This window comes from Protopterus annectens, chromosome 6.part1 (genome assembly GCF_019279795.1).
Source record: "Protopterus annectens isolate FY-2018-M chromosome 6.part1, PAN1.0, whole genome shotgun sequence".
Lineage (NCBI taxonomy): Eukaryota > Metazoa > Chordata > Ceratodontiformes > Protopteridae > Protopterus > Protopterus annectens.
This window is the reverse complement of record NC_056738.1, coordinates 326,093,654-326,118,369: the sequence shown is the minus strand read 5'-3', so window position 1 is coordinate 326,118,369 and position 24,716 is coordinate 326,093,654. Positions and strand designations below refer to the sequence as shown.

The window sequence follows — 24,716 nt, the reverse complement described above, 5'->3', positions numbered from 1 at the left end:
TACTGGTAAAGGCACTTTAGGCCTTTTTTTGTTTGTTTTGTTTTTTTACGCGGTCTTCCCCATTGCCTGCAGATCATCAGCCTTGTTCTCAGGAGCCATCGTATGAGCAGCTGTCAGGAATTATTTTTCAAGTCCCCAGACCCACCCCTTGATGACTGATATAAACATCCACAACACTGTGAGGGCATTCTGTCCTTTCCCTTTGCATATCCATATTCGCACACACAGTCCGTTGTTGTTTGGAAGTAAATAAGGTGGGAAGAAATAGCCAGGAAATTGTTATGGCTAGGCTTGTATAGGCCCTAGGGTCGATAGCTTAGTACCAGCCTATGAACCATGCCCACATCTTTCCAGTCATGTTGCCGTTATTCATATGCAAGCCTTCTGTTGCATTGGAGCTGTTTGGCTCGGTGGGAGCACCATTTCCCTACCTCTAATATGGGTAAGCGGGTGTCGTCTGCTCACTGCTATCCTTACCTGCCTGGCTTTTCCAGCACTCAAGCCACTAGTTGAACGTAGGTCTTCTGGGTTGTAGTAGGATGTCCTTTTTCTCTGTATCACAAAGCCTGGGATATCCCTTCACATTTTCATCTTTCTTCCTAAATCATATATATTCTAACTACTGTTTTGTATTGTTGATGATTTTCCTGTAGAGATTTCTTGACTTGAAAATTTGATTTAGTTGCTTGCCATTGCTGTCTACATGGGATCCTTGGATCATTTAAAATCATTACCAGTGTTAATATGAGACTAGACTTGGATTTCTCAGTAGAACAGGACAGCTTTGGGCAAAACTGGTACATTAACACAACTTTACTAGTGAGTGAATCTAAATGTTATGATTTACTGCTGCATTGACCTCTCCCTGGATGATTATTTGTTGCTGTGAGTATCTTGTACAGCTGTACTTCATTCATTTATTGTGTCTGATGTCAGAAATCTGTACCTTATCACTGAGGTAGGAAGAATTTGAGGGGAGGAATTCAGTTCATATCTCATAAGATGTTTTCTTTCCCTCAGTTCCTCTAAATGACTACTGCTATCCTTTCTTAGATGATGTTAGAGTACCTACATGCCCATTAACTTTTTGTCTCTTTAGCATTCATGCTGCACTTGCATTTGGGTACCAGGATAGCTCAGTTCCAAAGCGTGCATGGTGAAATATACGTTAAGTGGTTGAAGGATGTTTTTGAAACCTGGTTTCAAGCCAGAATTCCTTTTATAATCCACACATCAACCAATACTAGTGATATCAAAGTCCCTGCTAACAGAAGTCGCGTCTCCCTTGCAAATCATGTTAGTGAAAAAGACTGAATTGGCTTTGTTCTGAATTCTTTGTAGTCCCAATGTTTGGAAATATTCTTGCTCTCAGAAAATAAATGATGAGGAAACTAGAAGATTTGTTCTGGATTTGTCCTCCTTACTTTCTTCAACAAACATATTTGAAAGTCAGACATTCCAAATGCTTATTCATTCTTTGCTTACCCTTTATCTTGAAGCTTGAATGGTGTGGCTGCATCCTGCCACTCCCCCAGGAGCTTTTTCAGGTTCACGATGAAGAATATTAGTTTCATTTATTCTTGCTATTTGATCTCTCAGCTGCCCTGAGGATATTCTCAAAATACTCAGCTCTGGCACCTTGTGGCTCTCAAGATACAAAGGGGCAACTTTTCTGTGTATGAAATTAAAATGCTTACTCAAAAAAAATCACTCTACTTGGTGTTTTTAATTATGGCTCACTTTCTACAATAGTCTGCTGTCTTTCTACAGTGTTAGGACTTATTTGAGAGGAAATTAGAGCGTGTTCTAGCACTGAATTCACATCTACATGCAGAAAAATTGTAGGACTGTGTCTTTGTTCGAGTGGGAATGTGCCATATGGAACTGTGGGTGGAAACCTCTTTGGTGCTCTTGGACCTCGATGGTACCTAGTGCCAGACCTCTCTCTCCCATTTATACACCATGTGGCACCTTTCAGCCCTCGTTGTTTCTGTAGCAGTTATGGGTTTTACAGGCTCATGTTGCTAGCCCAAGGCCCAAGCCTCCTTGGAGGGTGCACCAGACACACTCACACACACACACACACACACACACACACACACACACACACACACACACACACACACACACACACACACACAGGGCCAATTTAGTGTCCAATCTACTACCCGCATGTCTTTGGAGTGTGGGAGGAAACTGGAGCACCCAAAGGAAACATACTCGAATGTAAGGAGGACATGCAGACTCTGCACAGAAGGCACCCCATCCGAGAATCAAACAGGAGAACCTCTTGCTGTGAGGCGACAATGCTAACTGCTGCACCACTGCACAACCCAATGCCAGACCACACATAAAAAAATTTCAGCATTCCCTGCAGATTTTGGTTCTAGTGCTAGATTCACTTGATTTCTATCTCCCTCGGACTTTGTTGGTAAGTAACTGAAGGTAGTGGTTAAAGATTGTGCAGAGCTGAATTTAGGAGAATCTTACTTCCCATCTTTATTAGTAGCCTGTCTAAAACTCAGTGCCTCAGAATGTTGACTAAGGTACTTATTTCTTAGATATGTCAGTTGAGGGAAGTACATACTGGCTGTACATCTAGTACTTAAAGCTTTGATAAACATATCTGTCCCCAGGAGTACAAATTGGTTGTCATGTGGTACATAAGCAGGGTTGCACAAGTTAATGCTGCATTTGCAGGCTGGCTATGTAAGTTTGGGAACTGGCATTTTTCTTAGAGCTTCTGTTTCAGACCACTCATCTGCAATGTGCACACAGTGTTCTAGTCAAAACCAAAGCTGGGCAGTCTTGTTGGAGCTTTTCTCCCTGGAAATGCTCTGTTACAAAAGTTTTGTGTCAGTCTTGCAATGTCTTTTCAAGGTCTTGGGAAAACAGACTACTTTGTGTTTTTCTACAGGTTCTCTCTGTTCACTTTTTTTTCTGCAAAACTTAAAAAAAAAATCATCTAATTCCTTGTAGTGTCATTCTGGCCCAGGCAGCCTTTCTTCTCACACCCAAAGAGATGGCATCGCACATCCTTCATCTTCCACACATGGAAGACTTCTCTTCCAGGATTAGGGGAAGATTCCTCCGCCTTCCTTGGAGTTGCTATGTTGGTCTTTCAGGAATAAAGAAAATATTTTATAGGAAGTCAAACATCTCAGAATGGTCTAGTCTGTCTTATTGGTGCAAAAACCTTGGTTATTTATCAATGCAGCCTCACCTTCAGTAGATTTCAGGTTATCTTTTTGAACTTTTCTGTAAGGGGGTTGAATTGTCTGTTAAAATATATTTTGTCTTTGTCTGCATGCCTTCTTTGCAGTCCGGCGTTCTTTTATTCCTACTGTCAAATTACTTCTGAATTCAGTCTTGCATGTCAGTCCTGCAAATGCAGTTTTCATACCCCCATGGGACTTTAACTTTGTTCTGAAAATCTTACAAATACTCCCTTTGAGCCAGTTTGCACATTGCATTTGATATTCTGAGTGTGAAAAGCCATCGATTTGTTAGGTGTCATTGCTACAAGGAGTTTGCTTTTGTGCACTGTGAGCCATAAATCTCACCAGTAACTTAAATCAGTATATCCAGCTCCCTGATCCTCCATCAATGTTAAGATTTAGGGTAATAAATCTGGTTTAAAATTGATTCAAGAAAGCTACTCTTTACATATTTTACCACAACTAAATGTATGAGGAAATTTGGCCAGCTTTATCTCCTCTAACAGACTGGCTGTACTTATGGCAAAGCAAACCATTTCCAACTAGATAGCTGTATGTTAAATTTTTATGATTCCTGTGGTAAGTCTTTTCAGGGAATGATGAGAAAACATTCTACTGGAGTAACAGTTGTGAAGCTAACTCTTGGCCTGTGGTTTATACTTTATTCAAGTACTGCAAATTAGATGTGTTTTTTTTTTTGCTACAGCATTTGTCCAAGGTAAGCTTGCTGGAGCCACCACTATAGTTCCAGATGCAGAGCTTGGGATTCTATCCATCTAGCTCTGTAAAAAACGGAGTCACTCTATTATCATAATGCAGATGTAGGAGGAGTTCACCATCACAGTAATAACTGAAGTATCCTATTCTTCAAAGTGGTATCTGTCCTTTCTTCCTTTTCCCTTGTACCTTTCTTGTTTTTCTTTTTTTTACAGGACTTCTAAATTGAAATGTGTTCATTCTTTTGATGTGTTGATGTTAGAATCTAGTTAGACTGTCTTCTTAGGCTCATGTTCCGCTACCAGGATAGCATGATGGACAAGCCTTTTGCCAAGGAAAGGATACCTGTTAACTCTCCAGATATTTGTCTCATATTTTGGTCAATTTCTCATAAAATCGTGGTTATCTGGCAAATCATTGTTGAATCATTGAGGATTGAACTCAGAAAATAATGACAGACATTTTGAGTTTCAGATTTCATACCCTTCAGAAAATTCATGCTAATGTAAAACCTGCTATTCTTTCGCTTTCTAAGTGCAACATTCAAAAATTGTCTTTATTTTTCGGCCTTTGTCCCTCCATTATTTATGGCTTTATCCAAATTTCATGCTCTAAGAGGTTGAGAGGTGTGGAAAGGACTTGTGTATTGTAAGAAAGTATGGTAGCTGAGTTTATAATTGATGACTGCACATTTTCAAGCTTGTATTTATATACTTTATTAACTTGCATTTGTTTACAAGGGAAGTCCAGTTGGCCAGGGCCCCTTTTTAGTGGAGGTCTGGAGAAAAAAGCTATGTGAAATCACGCAATAATATAAGTAGAACAGCATACGCTTAATATACAAATCGAGCAAAACACAGAAGTAACAGATTACAAAATGAAAATATGAACAAATTTGTAGTAGATTAACAAATAATGGTATTAAGGAATTGTTGCAGTGTATAAACGGAGAGGAATCAAGTTAAGCAAATAGCAAAAAGAAAGCTGGAACCACCAGGCTGTATAATAATCCAATGTTTATTAAAACAAGCTGTCGTAAAAACAAATAAAATGCTCTATAAGCGCTTTCGGGTGTTGCCCCTTCATCAGATAGTACATCATTGAAAACAACATAGCATTTTATAAGACACATAACCAATCAAAATCAGTACTTAGTCCGCCTTTTTTCCAAGGCTGGCTTTAACGGTACAACTACATTTATTCCTGGTGCTTTATCAGCCCCTAATTTTATAATCCATCTCATTTCCATATATTCAGTTTCATTCCGAATATCACCCATTCTAGCTTTTTTATTCACAACCTGTAATACCATAAAAGAAAAAGTATGGCCATGGTTCTGTTGGATGTGAGTGTATAGTGCATTGTGCTTGTTACTTAACCTGATTTCTGGCATATGTTTGAGGATCCTATCCTTCAGTCTACAGTTCGTCTTGCCCACATAATATGCTGTGCAAGGTTGACATATCACTAAATCGATGACATTCTGTGTATTGCAGTCTGCATATGTGTTCAAAAAATAAGATTTTTTAGTTCTTGGATGTACAAAAAGGTTGTTGTCTTGTATATGTATACAAGCTTTGCAGCTCTGACAAGGATACGTACCCTTCCTGTGTATCTTAACAGCTTTATTAACTTCCACAAGAGGTTCATGACATAAATAGGAGGTGGCCTAATGGTTAAGGTGTTTACCTTACAAACACAAGGTGCAGGGTTTGAGTCTCACAAGGAATAATTGGCTAGGCTTAAAATGGCTCGCAAGGGCAGTTAGCCTAGTACTAACCTATGGAACCTATGAAATTTCCTTCAGATTCTTGTTCCTTTTAAAAGTGAATCTGGGTTGTGCCCCCACCACTTTAGAGATCTTGTCATCTGATGACAGAATCCCTCAGTTGTTCCTAATGAGCTGGCAAATGCATCCTATGCCATTACTATATGTAAGATGCATATGTAGCTGATTCATATTCACATCCTGTGTTGCTGTCCCTATTTCAGATGTTCTGTTGCGATGATACCAAGGCTTGGCATTGGTAGCCCTTTCTTGTTTAACATGGGCTCTTTCTTTACAATTCCCTCTTTGTATCCCCTCTTCGAGAGGTTATTTTCCAGTACCTTAATCTAATGTTCAAACTCTTCATCCTTAGTACAAAGTCTAGAAATTCTACATGTTCACCCCTTTATAATGTTGTTGAAAATATACTGTGGGTGCATACTATCAAATTCTAGGGTGCCGTTTTTCCAGCATGTTTTTTATACAAGCAAGTTTCCAAGCAGCCATTGCCCTTTTTTATACGCACATCTAAGTAATCTATCTGTGTATCAGAGACACTCATAGGGAATCTGAAGAAATTTGTGACGGATTCTAGATATGCAATAAACATATCTAATTCTATAACCGTATCTTTCCAATGAAAGAAAACATCATCCACAAATCTGCAGTAACAGCCTTTCATGTTTAACCATTTATTGCTGTGATCAAAAACCACTGAACCTTCCCATTGTGCCAGAACTAAGTTGGCATAAGAATTTGCGCAGGGCGTACCCATTGCTACGCCCTGCATCTGTTGGTAATTTTTCCCTTGACACAGGAAAAGTTGTTCTCCAGAATCAATTTTAACAAAGTGCATGTGAGCAGATTAACATTTATGTCAAGGCCTACTTCCTGTATTATACGTCCAATGGCTGTAATGCCATATATATTATCTATCACAATAAATAGATTTTTAATATCTAAGGTAACAAATAGAAAGGTAGTATCATGTTCAGTTTCCATGTGTGTCTATAAAGTTACAGGAAACTAGCTGTATCTTTCACAATCCTCGAATATCTCCAAACTATATCCTTCAAGATGCATTCAACATATATCGATACATTTTCAGTAACCCACTCCCTCCCAGAAACAATGGGTCTGAGTGGTGGGTTCCTAGAGTCTTTATGGATTTTTGGTAGGGCCTTAAATACTGGAATAGTTGGGTGTTTGACATACAAAAAAATCATAGGAATCAAGTTAAGGCTGTTGATTGAAATCAAAATGATACGAATAATAATACATTCATTCTCAAGAGTTAGGGAGAGTAGATAAAACTGATGGTGCCATGTGGGGGAAAGGGTGTTCATAAAAAGTTGGATTGTGGCCAGGTGTATAGAACTGCAAGGAGTAAACTAAAAGGTGGATATATTTTAAGAATAGCAGAGAGCTTTTGGGAAGCAGTTTGTTACAGAAAGGTGTAGGACTGAGGTGGGATACTAAGTATAAATTGTCCGAAGTAGTGTCATTCAGTAACATGGAATAGATCAGAGTCATCTTCTTTCGGTTGTTCCCGTTAGGGGTCACTACAGTGGATCATCTGTTTCCATTTCTTCTTGTGCCCTGCATCTTGCTCTGTCACACCAACCACCTGCATGTCCTCTCTCACCACATCCATAAACCTTATCTTAGGCCTTCCTCTTTTCCTGTTACCTGGTAGCTTTATCCTTAGCATCTTTTTCCCAATATACTCTGATCAGAGTGAAATGTAGAAATAGCTGGGTAGTAGGATGGAAAGAAATATTATTCGGGATGCATAGCCAGAGGTTTTCCAGATGGTAGTTCAGCTCACTTTTGAAATCCATGGGATTGTTTGTCATAGTGACGTGGTTAGACAGTTCAACATTTTTTACACATAGCCATCGTAAAGAAAGTATCTGTGTGAGTTACGTGAAGGTTTTATTAATGACAGATGTTTTTCAGAAGAACTTGCTATTACACACTTCTCATAAAGCTGAACTAGCTCAATTTCTCCAAACTTAATCAGCTAACATCTGCAGAAAGAATCCCCTGTTAGCCAAATACATGCCCCTCTCTCAACACGCTTCTTCACTGGTATTATTACATACCCTTTGTTCTTTTAGGCAGCTTTGTGTCAAATTTTTGCAGTTGTATTATAGGATTGTTTTGGTTTTAAGAGTTGGGTGGACTACAGGTTGGTAAAGATTGAGGAAGGGTAGGTCAGGCAGAGGAAATGTAAGCAGGAGCAGTGGCTTTCTGTGCATGATAAGAGAATATTTTTTTTTGTTTTGGGTTTGTGTTATTTATTTATTTTTTGTTTGTTTTTCTGTATAGCAGGACCATTTTTTGTTTACTTGTTAAATATGTATATTGAATTTAGGTGTTCATCAATAGTGATTCCCAGTAGTTTAGTATACAGAAATAATTTGATGGTAGTGCAAAGTGAAAACTATTTTAGAGAAAAATAGCATGATATTAGTGTGCTTCTTTCTACGGAGGATGAGGTTAGAGTTAGATAGCCAAGTTTCAACAGCTGTAAAGGCTAGTTGCGTGGCTTTTTGAAATTCATAGATTGAAGAAATGAGTATATTATTGTAGAGTCGTATGCATATTGGATTAGAGAGGATTTACCTGGTCCAGAAGGTGAGTCATTGATAAAATTATTGAAGAGCAGTGGTCCAGGGATAGATCCTTGTGGGACTCCTGCTGGAATAGGCTACATGAAGAGTGTTGCCATTGGACACTTTTTTTTTTGGAGAGGTTAACATTCAAACCATTGATCAGCTTTGGTTGAACAATTTATTTGTGAGAGTCTGAGCAGGAGTTGAGTAAGACACTGTACCAAAAACTTTTGATTAGCTCAAGAATACTGTGGAAACTAGCAGATTGTCATTTCTTAGCTCATTTATGTAGTAATTGTGGAAGGATAGAAGAGCCGAGTTAGTGTTGTGGGATGGACTGAAGCCATGTTGTGATGGGGACAGGAGATTAACATTAAGGACATTAATTGGCAGCTGTGAGTGAATGCATTTCTCTTGGACTTTTCAGATAGATGATAGTATGGCTGTTGGTCTGAAATTAGGGATGTCAAGTAGAGGGCCCACCTTTATGTGGTGATAATATGTAGAAGTGCTTGTAAATTGTGGGGAAGTGGGTTCCTTGATAGATCTGTTAATTAGACTATAAACATGGTAAACCATAACATTGGTTGCTTGTTTTAGATATTCATGTGGTAGCTTGTTAAGAGCAATAGTAGTCATTTTTAACTTTTTAAGTCGAAATGTAAGGCTTGCCGGGAGAGGAGAATTGAGGTTATGATTTGAAAGGGAAGAAGCACTATTGATAATGTGAGAGGTGAAGGTACATGCTATAATGAAAACCATGGCTGAGGGGTTTGGAGTAGGTTATAAGGGTTTACCTGGTTTTAGGAGTTGGGCTTAGAGTGGGTGTCTTAACATGAGTGAAGTAATTCTTGTCTGTGTTGACTTGGGCTTTCGTTTTGTTATGGAGATAGCCAAAGTGCTATTAGCTGGTTAAGGTTTTGTCATTTTGCCAGGTGTACCACGCTTTGTCTCTTAATCACATTAGTTGCTGGGTAGGCAGGGTGAGCCATGGGGCAGGGGAAGATTTGACTCTCTCTCTCTCATTCCTGATTGGGACATGATTGTTGTGTACTTAGGAAAGTATTGTTAAAGTGAACAATAGCTTCATCCAGGAGAAGATGTTCTAAGATGCTCCAGTCCTAGGCCCCGAGTGATGCAAGGAATGTGCCCTTATTAAACGCAGAGTGATTCCTAAATTATATATTGTGTGTTTACTAAGTTTAGGTAGTGTGCAGATTACAAATGTTGGATGATGGTCATTTAAAGTGTCAGGTAAAATTCCAGACTGTTTCATTGCCATTATTAGTAGTTAGAATCCAGTGTAGACTGGGGGATGAACCTTAATTTTTGTTGTCGGGTAGGGTAATAGTTTATTTGGGCAAAACTATATAGGTTTATGCACAGATGATGGCTAGGAAGTGACGAGACTGACTAATATTTACAATGCCTGAGATTGTTTTGAGAGGGATATTTATAGATTCTCCAGGAGAGTTTGTGGCACAATGACTGTGGCAGAATTAGGATGGTCACTTGGCAAAATGTGTAGAGAGATTATCCAGATTGCTTTTGCTTTGTTTATTTTATGGGTAGATATGAGGATTTCAGCATTGGAGATGGATTGGATTGGTTTTGAGGAAAAGTGATAGTTGAATATTGTTTTGGTAGATTAAGGCTGTGCTCTCCCCTTAGTTGGGTGATTTTGAGTCACAGTGTACTGTAGCTTGGAGGAATTGGAGGTAATTGATTTTAGCCAGATAGTTAAAATCAGTACATCAGGATTGTGAGATGGAATCCAGGAGTGAAATGAGGGGAGTTTGTTATATGCACTATAGTTGAATAGGTTAAAAGGTTTTAAAGCAAAGAAACTGGATGTTTAATTATTCGGCAGGTGCTGAAGATGTAGTGTGGGGCTGAGATGGAGTAGATATTACAGCAGAATACATAGCTAGGGGAATGTAGAATTTCAAAGAATTTATGAATATTAGGAGTTGGATATAAGGCAGCTATGCTCCTTTGATGTAAGGATGAGGGAAGACGTAGTTTTAGTAGATTTAGAGTAAAATGTGATGAGAAGCAGGTATGAGTTAGTAGTTTGAGATATACTAATATACTTTAAAGAGAATAGTGGTTGTTGGCACGTAATGCTGGGATAAAAAGCAGTATTAAAGATGTTCACAAAAACATGATTTCAAGTCAAGGCTGTAAGCTATGAATAGTAGCTTGAAGTTTTAGGAGGTCTGAGAAAGGAAGGGATTAGTGAAGTAGAAAGATGTAGTGAAGTTATGTTACAGTGAAGTATTAAAAATGTATGACTGTTGTAGAGCTATGATTGGTGATTTGGGAGGAAGAGTTATAGCTTGTACTATTTAAATGTATAGAAAGAGAAAGTGGAGAAAAATAAGACCAGTTTGTGTAGCACTGAAGTAGATGCTGCATTTCTGAGACTCTGGTAGTATAGAAAATCGACCTAGGTTCCCATCCAGGTCAGTATAGGGGATTAGGTTTTTCCCTGAAAGAAGTCCTAATTCCAAATTATAATGTTTTTTTTTTTGCATAATATTATCTAGCTCTCTGCATAAGGATCAGTTGTAGCACTGGGCTACTGGAGGCCATTGAACAGCAAAATGTTAGGGTAGCATCTAGAAGTAAGCAACTTCCTTACCATGAAATGAAGTAAGGACTGAACTGAGTCTTTTGCATGATAATTATTTAAGGATATTAATGTCATTTCTTTCTGGTGTAATTTTGGAGCTCATTTTTATGACATCTAGCTGTAGCTAGAAGGCTGAATGACACTTTCAGCTGAATCTGATGGCCAATTGTGAAAAGCCAGGATGCCTTTTCTTTGAATGGGAAAGCCTCATCCTTTTCAAGGGCTATGCACCTTAGCATCTGCCCAATCACTCTAAAGGCAGTATACTTTTGAGAAAAACCCTTTGCAAGCTTTTTTAAAGTTTTAAAACCTTTTTATCATTTCTCCGTATTGCTTATAGAAAGGTTTTTATCAGTCTTTGTTGCCTTCTGAATGAGCACTAAAACCCACACAGTACTGCAGCGAAAGAGACATTTCATTTATTTATGTTATAGTGACTACCTGTCACATCTGTACTTTTTTGAGATTTTTGCTAGAGTTGGCAACAGATAAAATGTTGTACCACAGCAAGGGTACATATTGTCAGGAGACCAAGTCTATTAAAACAGTAAAGATCAGTCGTCCAGATTCAGAAAAATTACTGTGAGGGGATCAGTCGGCCAGATTCAGAAAAATTACTGTGAGAGGATCAGTCATCTAGATTCAGAAAAACTACTGTGAGGGGTGTACATGAAGTATACGTCTCGCTGTGACTTTTTTGTGTTGAGATACTCCTATCATGGTGCTGCAGTATGAAGACTAGCAGTATCACTGTGGGCCGTCTCTTTGGCCAATGCAAATGCTAATGAGGCATTCTAAGGGAGAGGCATATGCTAGTTAGCCATGTGCTCTTCCCTTGAACTGCCTGCATAAAGTAGCATGACCACTGATGGTAATGAACACTGTCATAGGTTCATAGGTGTGTACTATGCTAATGGCCTTGGAGCCTTTGCAAGCCTAGCCAATAGGATTACCCTGACATCGTGCCACCCAACCTTAGTTCCCAGTGCCTCTGTCTAGTCCCATACTTCCACACACCCCTAGATTAACGAGCAAAGCCACCAGGAGTTAACTCCAAAGATGTGTATGTCGGGGGACTAATAGCCACAAGGGTGAACACTAAAGACATGGGTTGGGGAGACGCCTGAGACCAGAGAGGTTTCTTCCTTACCATACCTTAATGGTTTTTAAGTAAGGGAACTACACACTAGGCACCAAGGATAACAGATTGTGGCTTAAGGGTACCAACACATAACATGGGTCAGGGGAGACACTAGACATCAGGAATAGCCTATAGAATGTGCCTTAATTAACAACAACAAAAAAAAAAACATGTCTTGTGCAGGGAACCACTAGACACCAGCGGTACAGCATACCTTAAAGGCACTAAAAAAGATTCCAGCCCTGTACCCTCCCACAGATTATACAAGTCCTCTGCACCACCACTGGACAACAGGAATGAAATGTAAAAACTACCTAAGACTGGTTAAAAAAAAAAAAATTGAAATTGGAGGGGGGGCTTCAAACCCTGCACACTTGCCACATGAAACATCAGAATTAACCTGCTACACTAGCTGATTAGGGATTTTTTTTATTTTTATTTTTATTTTTTTTTTACAAATCAGAAGTAAATATTAAAATATATTTACAAACGTAGGTACTTACAAGTGTTAGCAGATGGTGACTGAGGTATACATGGCCGGATAGTAATTATGAGTTCTATTATAACGTGCCTTTAGACAGATATAGATAAAGCCCACTAGGGTAAAAGTATTACCAAATGAAGGACTTTAGTGAGAGTGAGTGAGAGAGAGAGAGATGTAAGGTGAGTATAAGGAATAGAACAAGTGTTAATCATGTGGCTGTAGGATTGCTTATATAAAGTGGAGAGCAGAATGGGATGAATAGATATAGAAAGGGGGTTGGTCTTATGATGGTATTTAGAGAATATAGCAAGAAGTAGATACTGTACCGGTATATAGATTTGGAGTTTCAGGTCCTGTAATTTTTAGGGAACCCTTTTATGTGCTGTTTCTGCTAAATGATGTACATATTATGCAACTGTGTAGATGTGATGGATTATTGACTGCTTTTAGTATAAACCAATAAGGTTTATAATTTAATAAGCTTCATCCTGTATACTTGGATTTGATTCCCCCAGTATCCATTCATTTACTGTGTGACTATTTCAGGCTTCTTAGTTGAAATATTGCTTTTAATGTGCATCTGCAAATATGTGAAATAATATACTTATTGGAGCTTCCCTCACTAGAAAATTAATAAAAAAAAAATAAACCATTGTATACTTTTCAACTTTTGTGTAAATTGTTCAGGTGTTTGGGTGCTTTTAATTGATTTGGTTAATTGTCTGATGAGGTGGAATGTGGATATATGTAAATGTATATTTGAATTTGCTGTTGTCACTCAGTATTCTGAGCTATTTGCAATAACTTTAAGTGGAATAATTGATGTTATGTAGTCCTATCTCGCCTACATTCTTACCCGTGGGTTCGGAGCCGAATATCGGCCCCGACTCGGCCAAACTTTTCTAGCTCGAAGTCTTCTATTGGTTGGGCTAACCAGGTATCTCATGGTGCACTGCTCCATAGCCCCAGATCTCATTTGCCGCTCGTGTAGCTCAGACGTGGTCTCGCTCTTGGCTGTGGCTAAGTACCTTTTTCTTGTCTTGAGAAAAAATTTTGTTCATAAACAAAAAGCTATTTTCATAGCTATTGTCTTTAGAGTTGTTTAGGTTTTTGGTAGTGTGATTGTTTGTGGTATCCCGCTAACTGTTCCCTCGGGCTAGGCCCGTTTCAGTTAGAGGACCTAGTCCTTCCGTCCTGTCTGTTCGTCAGACCGTTTAGGTTAGAGGTTTGGTTTCTGTTCCCCTTACCCTTGTGGTCATTAACCATTTTAGTTAGAGGTTTTTGACATAGTTGGTCTCAGTGTGTGTCTCTAGTGTGTGTGTACTGTTTCAATTTATAACTAGTTCCCATGTTTTTTGTGGTGTTGAACGCCTGTGAGTTTCTTGTCAGACCTTTTCTTAAGTTGCGTTGTTGGTGTTTGTTGTGGAAAATGTCCAAAGATTCCAAGGAGCACAAACCTTCGGGTTTCAGAAAGTGCTCGAAATGCGGGTACAAAATGTCCATCACCGATGGGCATTCTATTTGTGTTTATTGCCTGGGAGGCATTCATCTGCAGGAGTCCTGAAGTTTTTGCCATGCGTTCAGTCCCAGAGTGCTCCAAGAGAGAAAGAATAAGCTGATCTTAAAAGGACTCTTGAAACCCTCTTTCGAAGAGGCTTTGGATTCTTCTCCCAGTGCTAAGTCTAAGTCATCCAAGTCTAAAAAGAGATCTCCGGCTCTGTCAGCTTCATTGGAGCCTCCGGAGAAAGTCACAAAAATTGCATCGACCTCCTCAGCTCCACTGTCCTCGGGGCCGCAGGAGGTGTCGGTGTTGATGGAACCAGCGTCGGCTCCAATTATATTGGAACCTCTTCGGAGCCGATCGCCCAGTCTCAGACCAGTCTCTCCTGAGAGGAGATCTCGATCTCCCTCCCTGTCCTCCAAATCCTCCAGGACCCTTTCGGATGTGGATATTGATAAGGGTAGTCCAGAGGCTCCTCCAGTCACCGTTTTTTGCAAAATTGTTTTCAGCTCCAGCCCAGTCAGCTCCGGAGCCCGTCCCCAACCCCTTCTTCGATCATTCCTCCTCCGAGCGCATCTCTGTCTTCAGAGCTGGAGTGTTCAGCGCTGTGTGATGTTCCTAGGCCGGTTCCAATGGCCCCTCCGGCTCCATCGGTATCGACATTGGCTCTGACCCCGTCGGCTCCGTCCTCTGAGTTCGGGACTCGGGACTCTTCAGTCGGGCTCAAGGGGGACATCTTGGGACATATTTCGGTTCCGAGTCTCCCTCTCGGTGCCTTGGCTCGGGGAACTCAGACTCCCGTCTTGGTCTTGGAGGCTGGCTGGTCCTCAGACACGTGGGGGGGGGGCAGCCTTCTATGCCTTGCGGACTGTGCTGGCCAGATCATCAGCTACATCAGGCGGATCTGTCACTCTGTCCCCCACCACTCCGGTGAGAGCCTCTGATCACCACCTATCCATGGACAGCAGAGCACCAAGGCCTAGGGATATCCCAATGAGTGGTCCCCAACTTTCTGAGGGCCCTTCAGAGTTCGTGCCTGAGGAGCCCCCTAGAAAGAAAACGTGCAAGAGGAAGCACATAGACTCCCAGGATGAGTCCCTCAGCTCTGATACTGACCTCGAGGAATCAGAGGGGTCCCCCAAGTCATCCTCTGATGATGTTTCCTTCTCCGACATCCTGGAGATACTGAAGCAAAGAGGTGACTAGCCGTCCAAAGCCCCTTCCGAGGAGGAGTTGGTCTTCCTTAAGGCCTTTCGTGCTCAGCCCTCCGCCTCCTGGGTGTCCCCACCCTTCGACGAGCTCCTTGATTTGATCTGTCGAAGGGTGTGGGAAAACCCTGATTCTGTGGAGCCCATACCCAGGCGTCCCAACAAGTTTCTTTCTGCTCCCCAGGGTAAGGAGTCCCTGTAGATGCCATGGTGGTGGCGGCGGCCACTCAGAAGGAAGTAGCAGAGACCTCTTCCTCCGTCCATCCTCCTAACAAGGAGTCTAGGACCATGGACCAGTACGGGAAGCATACCCTATCGTCAGCAACCTCTACCTTATGGTCGCTGAACTATGTCTCATTTCACTCCGCTCCAGAGTGACCTCCTCAAGGAGTTAGGAGATACTCTTGCGGGTAACGTCCCTGAGGCGGTGGCCCAGACGGTTAATGCCCAGGTGTCTACCCTCAATTCCATTGTCAACTCCTCCATGCGGCTCATTTCGTATGCAGCCGAGGGAGCAAGTTAGGGCAGCAAGCTCAGGAGTTGCCCTTAGAAGGCAAGCCTGGCTGCGCCTTTGTCACTTCGTGGAGGCCTTCAAGTCTTCCTTCACTGACGCACCCTTTGATGGTTCTTCTTTGTTCGGAACCAAAGTGAAAGACACCCTCACCAGGTGCTAGCAAGAGGGAAAGGCCCTGTCTGCCGTAGGGGTCCGTTTTTCTCTTCCTTCTAGGCCTTACCCCAAGGCTCAGCGAGGTGGGAAGATGTGGTTCAAGAAATCACAGAGGTGTTTTCCTGCCGCACAAGGTGAGTCCCCCTCCAGAGGTAGATGAGGGGGAGGTTATTCAGGGAGAAGCTGCCCTAGAAGCAGAGGGGGCCCCCGCAATTCGGGAGACCGCGACTCCTTTCATGGCTCTCCTTACTCTCGTTCCTGAGGGAGTACCTGGCTGTGCTTATCCGGAGCCAGTTTGGGGTTGAATTTAGTTATATCTGGAAGCCTGGAAGAGCATCACCCAGGACCGATGGGTATTACGAATAATTTCCGGATGTTACCTCATCCCGTTTACATCAGATCCCCCTTCAGTCAGAAAAATCCCAGACGTTCCACCCAGTCAAAGGGATCAAGCAGCCTCAGAGGTTTCAAAGCTGCTTGGAAAAGGAGCTATCCAGTGTGTCCCCTCAGACCAAATCGGATTAGGGACTTACTCAAGATTGTTTTTGGTGCCGAAAAGAACAGGGGACCTGAGACCCATATTAGATCTCGGCAAACTGAGCAACTATGTACAGAAGTCCAAGTTCCGTGTGGTCACACTACAATCGATTCTCCCATTGTTGGGAGAGGAGGTATGGATGTGCTCCATCGACCTCAGTGATACTTACTACCATGTAAAAATGGACAGGGCATCCAGGAGTCACCTTCACTTCCGGTTGGGAGCCAGTCCTTTCCAATTTCGAGCCCTGCCCTTTGGTCTCACCACAGCCCCCAGGGTGTTCACCAAGTGTATGATGGTGATGATGGCTCACTTGAGACGTCAGGGATTCCAAGTGTTTTTGTATCTGGACGACTGGCTCCTTACCGCCTCCACCAGGCATCAACCAGTCCAAACCAGGGACGCTACCATTATTCTATGTCAACAGTTTGGCATAACACTAAATTGGGAAAAATCTGCTTTGTTGCCTTTGCAGCGTGTCACCTTTATAGACATAGAATTAGACACCATTTGAATGTGAACATTTTTACCGCAGGAGAGGATCAGAGTCTTACAACAACAAATACACATCCTGATGCCCCTGAGGAAAGCGAAGGCAAGATGGGTTCTCCAACTCCTGGGGACCATGGCAGCAACAATTGTGTTGGTTCCTCTAGCGAGATTGCACATGAGACTTCTCCAATGGCTCCACTTTGTTCAATGGTCCCTCCAAAAATTTCTACTTTCTCACCCCATTTTGCTCACGGACAGATGCAAACGGGACCTCAGTTGGTGGCTTTGCACCAACAATTTGGACGGGGGAAGGCACCTCGTTCCACCCATCCCGTTTGCCACAGTGACCATGGACGCCTCCCAGATGGGGTGGGGGGGGGGCATTATCTTGGCAGGACAGTCCAAGGCACGTGGCAAGATCACTAGATACATCTGCATATCAACGTCCTAGAGATGAGAGCAGTGCTACTCGCGTTGCAGGCACTTCAGACCTTTCTACCTCTAGGGACGATTGCAATACACTCTGACAACATGTCAGTAGTGTGGTATCTAAATAAGGAAGGGGGAACCAGGTCTTACCCCCTGTGCATAGAGGCCATGCGAGTATGGCAGTGGGCAGTAACTTCCCAACAGTTTCTGGTGGCAACACACATTCCGGGGAAGTTCAACGTGATTGCGGACAGGCTAAGCAGAGCTATTCTGATGCCTTACGAGTGGTCCCTGAATCGTCTAATTGCAGAACGAATCTTCAGCAGATGGGGTCAGCCTTACTGTGATCTTTTTGCCAGTCTCCTCACTGCCAAATGCAGCAACTACTTCACGCTGATCCCCCTACAGGGGGAGTCACCCAGGGACGCTCTGGTTCACGATTGGCTCTCTGGTCTGCTTTATGCTTTCCCTCCGTTTCCCTTGCTGTCAAAGATGATTCAGAAAGCGCAATCCTTGGGAAGCAGAGTGATTCTGATTGCTCCATACTGGCCTTGTCAAGTCTGGTTCCCTTTTCTTCAACCATATATTGTGGACACTCCTTGGATTCTGGACCCTCAACCAGATTTGCTGACACACATGTTGGGACAGTTCTACCCCTCTCTGATGACCCTCCGGTTGACAGCCTGGCTACTCAACTTCCGTCATTAGTTAGGCTTCATAAATTTTCACCGGAAGTGGTTCACATTTTGTCTTCCTCTCATAAGCCATGTACTAGGAAGATTTATTCCAGCAAATGGAAGAGGTTTTCTATTTGGGCGCATACCCAAGGAATTGATCCTTACACAGCTCCAATTGCTTCAGTCTTGGAGTTTTTGTCTATGCTTTTCCATCAGGGTTCCGCATCAGCTACCATCAAAGTTCAGTTGGCAGCGATCTCTAATTTTCATGTGGCTCATAGACTCTGCAAGGCTTTCCTGTACATTGTTACTCCGTCCCCCGGTTTCCGAACCTATCTTGTCCTGGGATCTCAAGTTTGTTCTACAAGCCCTTACTTCACCACCTTTCGAGCCTGCAGCTACCTGTGAATTTAAATTCTTGACCTGGAAAACAGCCTTCTTAACACAATCACTTCAGCAATGCGAGTTTCAGAAATTCAAGCCCTCTCTATCAAACCTCCATACTTAATCTTCCATGAGGACAGGGTTTCTCTTAGACCAAACCCTTCTTTTCTTCCTAAAGTGGCTTCCGTGTTTAATCTTAATCAATCCATTGAGTTGCCTGTATTCTTTACTCAATTTTCAAACAAGGCAGAATTTAAATTTCATCAATTGGATGTATACAGACAGTTACGTTTCTATCTGCAACGAACAAAAGATGTCCGGAAAGTCTGATCAACTGTTTGTCTCCTTTTTGGAAAACAAAATTGGGTCCCCGGTCTCCAAGATCACCATATCCAGATGGATATCTAGTTGCATCTCTTTCGCCTACCAAGCAGGAGGAAAAGATCTGCCATTTCCGGTCAAGGCTCACTCTACTCGGGCTGTTTCTACATCTAAAGACTACCAAGCCAGATTGTCAATGGATGATGTATGTGCTGCAGCTACTTGGGCTTCTCCTCACACATTTGTTTCTCATTACAAATTGGACGTGGTTTCTAGGGGCAGGTCGTCCTTTGGCTCCACAGTACTCAGGAGTATTTTCCTATGAGCCACCCAGGATGTAGGTGCTAGGGACGCTGTCCCATGGGTAAGAATATAGGCGAGATAGGACTACATAATATCAGGAAGTTATGTACTCACCGTAACATTCGATGTATGTAGTCCATCTCGCCTCACATTCTTACTTACCCTCCCACCTTCCCCCTTCCTGGAGGATCTGGAGGTTAGGTTTTTATTTACAGAGTTCCCTTTACTTTAGCTTATTCTTTTTATCTGGATGTTGTGTATGTATGGGGTATGAATGAGTGTTGCAGCAAACTAGATCTGGAGATATGGAGCAGTGCACCATGGGATACCTGTTTAGCCCAGCCAATAGAAGACTTTGAGCTAGAAAAGTTTGGCCGAGTCGGAGCTGATATTCGGCTCCGAACCCACTGGTAAGAATGTGAGGCGAGATGGACTACATATATTGAACGTTATAGTGAGTACGTAACTTCCTGTTTTGCTTTATTTTAAGCTACTGTTAAACACAGTAAGTAAATCAGATGCCATCTATATTTCGTACAGGGGAGATTGGAAGATGGGACAGAATTTGACAGCAGCATTCCACGGAATCAGCCTTTTACCTTTACTTTAGGTACCGGCCAAGTGATCAAGGGTTGGGACCAAGGACTACTTGGGTATAGTACATAATTTATTTATTTTTTGTTGATTTACTTTCATGTTTTATTTTTATTAAAAAATTGCAGGCAACAAAAATATATGAATCTGGACACATTATGTATTCATATTTTAAACTGTCATGCTATATATATATAAACTGAATTCTGTTTTGTAATAATGTGTTGTATGTCTTTTCTTATATAAATGTTATGTTTGTGTATTCTTGTGTGGTCAGAAAGTTGGATGATCATTCAATATACATGCTTGTGTACGTTTCTTTCTTCAAAACAACTGATAAAGTAGTTTAGAAACAGTCGCAGGGCAAGATATATTGTGAATAATAAATTGTTTTCCATGCTTTCCTATTGCCCTAAACTTCTACTCATAGAACTAAATCTTTAAGTACAACTTGTATTAAAGGGTAAGGGCTGTAGGAAAGGGCATAAAAAGGTAAAAGTATAAAACAAAGTCAAAGTTTGACTCGTACAAAAAGTAACTTGAGCTTCTGTATCTTAAGTAAAAAGACAGTGTCAGCAGTGGAAAAATATTTCAGTAGAGCTGATAATGTTCCACGTCTACCTTATTTTGAGTTAAGTAAAGGAGAGTAGTAACATGTAAACTAGATCTTCAAACCACCAAACAGTTGATGAAACAGAATTAGCAATAGTGTAACATGGGGCATCTGGTTTGTAACCTAAGTAAACGACAGTTCTTGTGTTCTGTCATCTCAGTTCTGAACAATCTGAATAACTTATTAATATAACAAAACCTGTTGTTCCAGCAACTTCCTAAGTTTATAAGAGCATTATTTAAAATCTGTACATGATTTTGAGCCTTTGCCCCATTAATTTTGGCTTTGTCCTGAATTCGTCTTTTAAAGAGGTTGCGTGGTATGGTTGTAACTCTAGTTGCAGTTAAGTCTTTATCCATCTGTGTCATGGAGTCTGCTGTCTCCATATGTAATGAAATCTGAAGTTCCCTTTTCTGATGCAGCTCTGGAGTAACTTTTCTATGTGAAATCCTGGAGAATATCTCAAGACTTTCTTCCATAACTCATTTGTGTGTGAACATGGTGATGGTAGGGCTTTAAGCAATTTACTCATAAAAGTTTTTAATTGTAAGTCAGGGGTTGTATTCTAAAATGATAGACAAGCATTGTGGATAAAATATGCTGAAGGTGCACCATCACCTCTTCTTGTGGATATTGCCGAATAAAAAAAGAAAAAGGTAGAGCAGTGACCTCCATTGACTTTTTTCACACACAGCCCGAAAGTGGTGCCTGGTTAAGTGACTTGCTTGCTCAGAGTCACACAGTTGGGCAGTGGCGGCTGAGGGACTCGAACCTTGCACCTCTGGATCAAAGGAAACAATTCAATAATAGCTCCTTAATACTCTTAGCCAACTGCCAGATATCTGGGGTATACTTCAATGTGAGTGCAGTTTTAGTATCTCTGATAGACTACTTTGTATTGTATGTATTTATACATTTTTGTTTTATGTGTGTGTGTGTGTGTGTGTGTGTGTGTGTGTGTGTGTGTGTGTGTGTATATATATATATATATATATATATATATATATATATATATATATATATATATATATATATATATATATATATATATATATATATATATATATATATATATATATATACATATATATATATATATATATATATATATATATATATATATATGTCACTGCTCTACCTCAGAAAACAAGCAAATAAATAAAAGATTAATCAAAGCAGCTTAAGTATAAAATAAAAACACAATGACCATCCAAGTATTCCGAAACGTTTTACAAAAAGTTGTATGGCAACAGTAATACAGGTTTTAGGGAGATGTGTTAATTTAAACCAGGTGATATAAAGGCTTTTAACAAAATCTGCCATTTGTATTCCAAAAGTTCCACCTTCAGTTTTTCATCTCCCCTCTTTCACTAAACAACACCCTATTTATAACAAAAAATACAAATCTCCTAAAATTAATACACTTCATGCTGTGTGTATATATAGGGCATTGTGTATGTCATGACCCTTAATAGCCCTAAGATGTTCAACTATCCTGTGTTTTAGTCTCCTATTGGTCTTCCCTACATAGTAGGCACTACAGTTGGTACACTTTGCCAAATAGACCACCTTTGTTGTATGTCCAAAAGTATCCCATTGACCTGATACTTTAAATTGCTTGACCTGAAAAACAGCCTTCTTAACAGCAATCACTTCAGCAATGCGAGTTTCAGAAATTCAAGCCCTCTCTATCAAACCTCCATACTTAATCTTCAATAAAGACAGGGTTTCTCTTAGACCAAACCCTTCTTTTCTTCCTAAAGTGGCTTCCATGTCTAATCTTAATCAATCCATTGAGTTGCCTGTATTCTTTCCTCAATTTTCAAACAAGGCAGAATTTAAATATTATCAATTGGATGTATACAGACAGTTACGTTTCTATCTGCACCGAACAAAAGATATCCGGAAAGTCTGATCAACTGTTTGTCTCCTTTTCGGAAAACAAAATTGGGTCCCCGGTCTCCAAGATCACCATATCCAGATGGATATCTAGTTGCATCTCTTTCGCCTACCAAGCTATGGTGTGGGAGGAAAAGATCTGCCATTTCCGGTCAAGGCTCACTCTACTCGGGCTGTTTCTACATCTAAAGACTACCAAGGCAGGTTGTCAATGGATGATATATGTGCTGCAGCTACTTGGGCTTCTCCTCACACATTTGTTTCTCATTACAAATTGGACGTGGTTTCTAGGGGCAGGTCGTCCTTTGGCTCCACAGTACTCAGGAGTATTTTCCTATGAGCCACCCAGGATGTAGGTGCTAGGGACGCTGTCCCATGGGTAAGAATATAGGCGAGATAGGACTACATAACATCAGGAAGTTGTGTACTCACCATAACATTCGATGTATGTAGTCCATCTCGCCTCATTGCTCATCCTCCCACCTTCCCTTCCTGGAGGATCTGGAGGTTAGGTTTTTATTTACAGAGTTCCCTTTACTTTAGCTTATTCTTTTTATCTGGATGTTGTGTATGTATGGGGTATGAATGAGTGTTGCAGCAAACTAGATCTGGAGATATGGAGCAGTGCACCATGGGATACCTGTTTAGCCCAGCCAATAGAAGACTTTGAGCTAGAAAAGTTTGGCCGAGTCGGAGCTGATATTGACTCCGAACCCACTGGTAAGAATGTGAGGCGAGATGGACTACATATATTGAACGTTATGGTGAGTACGTAACTTCCTGTTTTGCTTTATTTTATGCTACTGTTAAACACAGTAAGTAAATCAGATGCCATCTATATTTCTTACAGGGGAGATTGGAAGATGGGACAGAATTTGACAGCAGCATTCCACGGAATCAGCCTTTTACCTTTACTTTAGGTACCGGCCAAGTGATCAAGGGTTGGGACCAAGGACTACTTGGGTATAGTACATAATTTATTTATTTTTTTGTTGGTTTACTTTCATGTTTTATTTTTATTAAAAAATTGCAGGCAACAAAAATATATGAATCTAGACACATTATGTATTCATATTTTAAACTGTTATGCTATATATATATATAAACTGAATTCTGTTTTGTAATAATGTGTTGTATGTCTTTTCTTATATAAATGTTATGTTTGTGTATTCTTGTGTGGTCAGAAAGTTGGATGATCATTCAATATACATGCTTGTGTACATGTTTCTTTCTTCAAAACAACTGATAAAGTAGTTTAGAAACAATCGCAGGGCAAGATATATTGTGAATAATAAATTGTTTTCCATGCTTTCCTATTGCCCTAAACTTCTACTCATAGAACTAAATCTTTAAGTACAACTTGTATTAAAGGGTAAGGGCTGTAGGAAAGGGCATAAAAAGGTAAAAGTATAAAACAAAGTCAAAGTTTGACTTGTACAAAAAGTAACTTGAGCTTCTGTATCTTAAGTAAAAAGACAGTGTCAGCAGTGGAAAAATATTTCAGTAGAGCTGATAATGTTCCACGTCTACCTTATTTTGAGTTAAGTAAGGGAGAGTAGTAACATGTAAACTAGATCTTCAAACCACCAAACAGTTGATGAAACAGAATTAGCAATAGTGTAACTAGTGTAACACGGGGCATCTGGTTTGTAACCTAAGTAAACGACAGTTCTTGTGTTCTGTCATCTCAGTTCTGAGGAATCTGAATAACTTATTAATATAACAAAACCTGTTGTTCCAGCAACTTCTTAAGTTTATAAGAGCATTATTTAAAATCTGTACATGATTTTGAGCCTTTGCCCCCCCCCCCCCCCATTAATTTTGGCTTTGTCCTGAATTCGTCTTTTAAAGAGGTTGCGTGGTATGGTTGTAACTCTAGTTGCAGTTAAGTCTTTATCCATCTGTGTCATGGAGTCTGCTGTCTCCATATGTAATGAAATCTGAAGTTCCCTTTTCTGATGTAGCTCTGGAGTAACTTTTCTATGTGAAATCCTGGAGAATATCTCAAGACTTTCTTCCATAACTCATTTGTGTGTGAACATGGTGATGGTAGGGCTTTAAGCAATTTACTCATAAAAGTTTTTTTAATTGTAAGTCAGGGGGTTGTATTCTAAAATGATAGACAAGCACTGTGGATAAAATATGCTTAAGGTGCACCATCACCCCTTCTTGTGGATATTGCCGAATAAAAAAAGAAAAAGGAAGAGCAGTGACCTCCATTGACTTTTTTCACACACAGCCCGAAAGTGGTGTCTGGTTAAGTGACTTGCTCAGAGTCACACAATTGGGCAGTGGCGGCTGAGGGAATCGAACCTTGCACCTCTGGATCAAAGGAAACAATTCAATAATAGCTCCTTAATCCTCTTAGCCAACTGCCAGATATCTGGGGTGTACTTCAATGTGAGTGCAGTTTTAGTATCTCTGTTAGACTACTTTGTATTGTATGTATTTATACATTTTTGTTTTATGTGTGTGTGTGTGTGTGTGTGTGTGTGTGTGTGTGTGTGTG

General features: G+C 40.7%; 1 protein-coding gene across 1 annotated transcript in view; it reads left to right on the top strand.

Annotated features, from left to right (window-relative positions):
- Nucleotides 1-19,767, top strand: part of FKBP2 (FKBP prolyl isomerase 2) — a 136,942-nt gene extending 117,175 nt beyond the window's left edge. The window contains exon 3 of the mRNA XM_044075369.1: nt 19,642-19,767. Within this exon, the coding sequence (XP_043931304.1) occupies nt 19,642-19,767 (126 nt within the window). The remainder of the gene's footprint in view (nt 1-19,641) is intronic.
- Nucleotides 19,768-24,716: the final 4,949 nt, after the last annotated feature.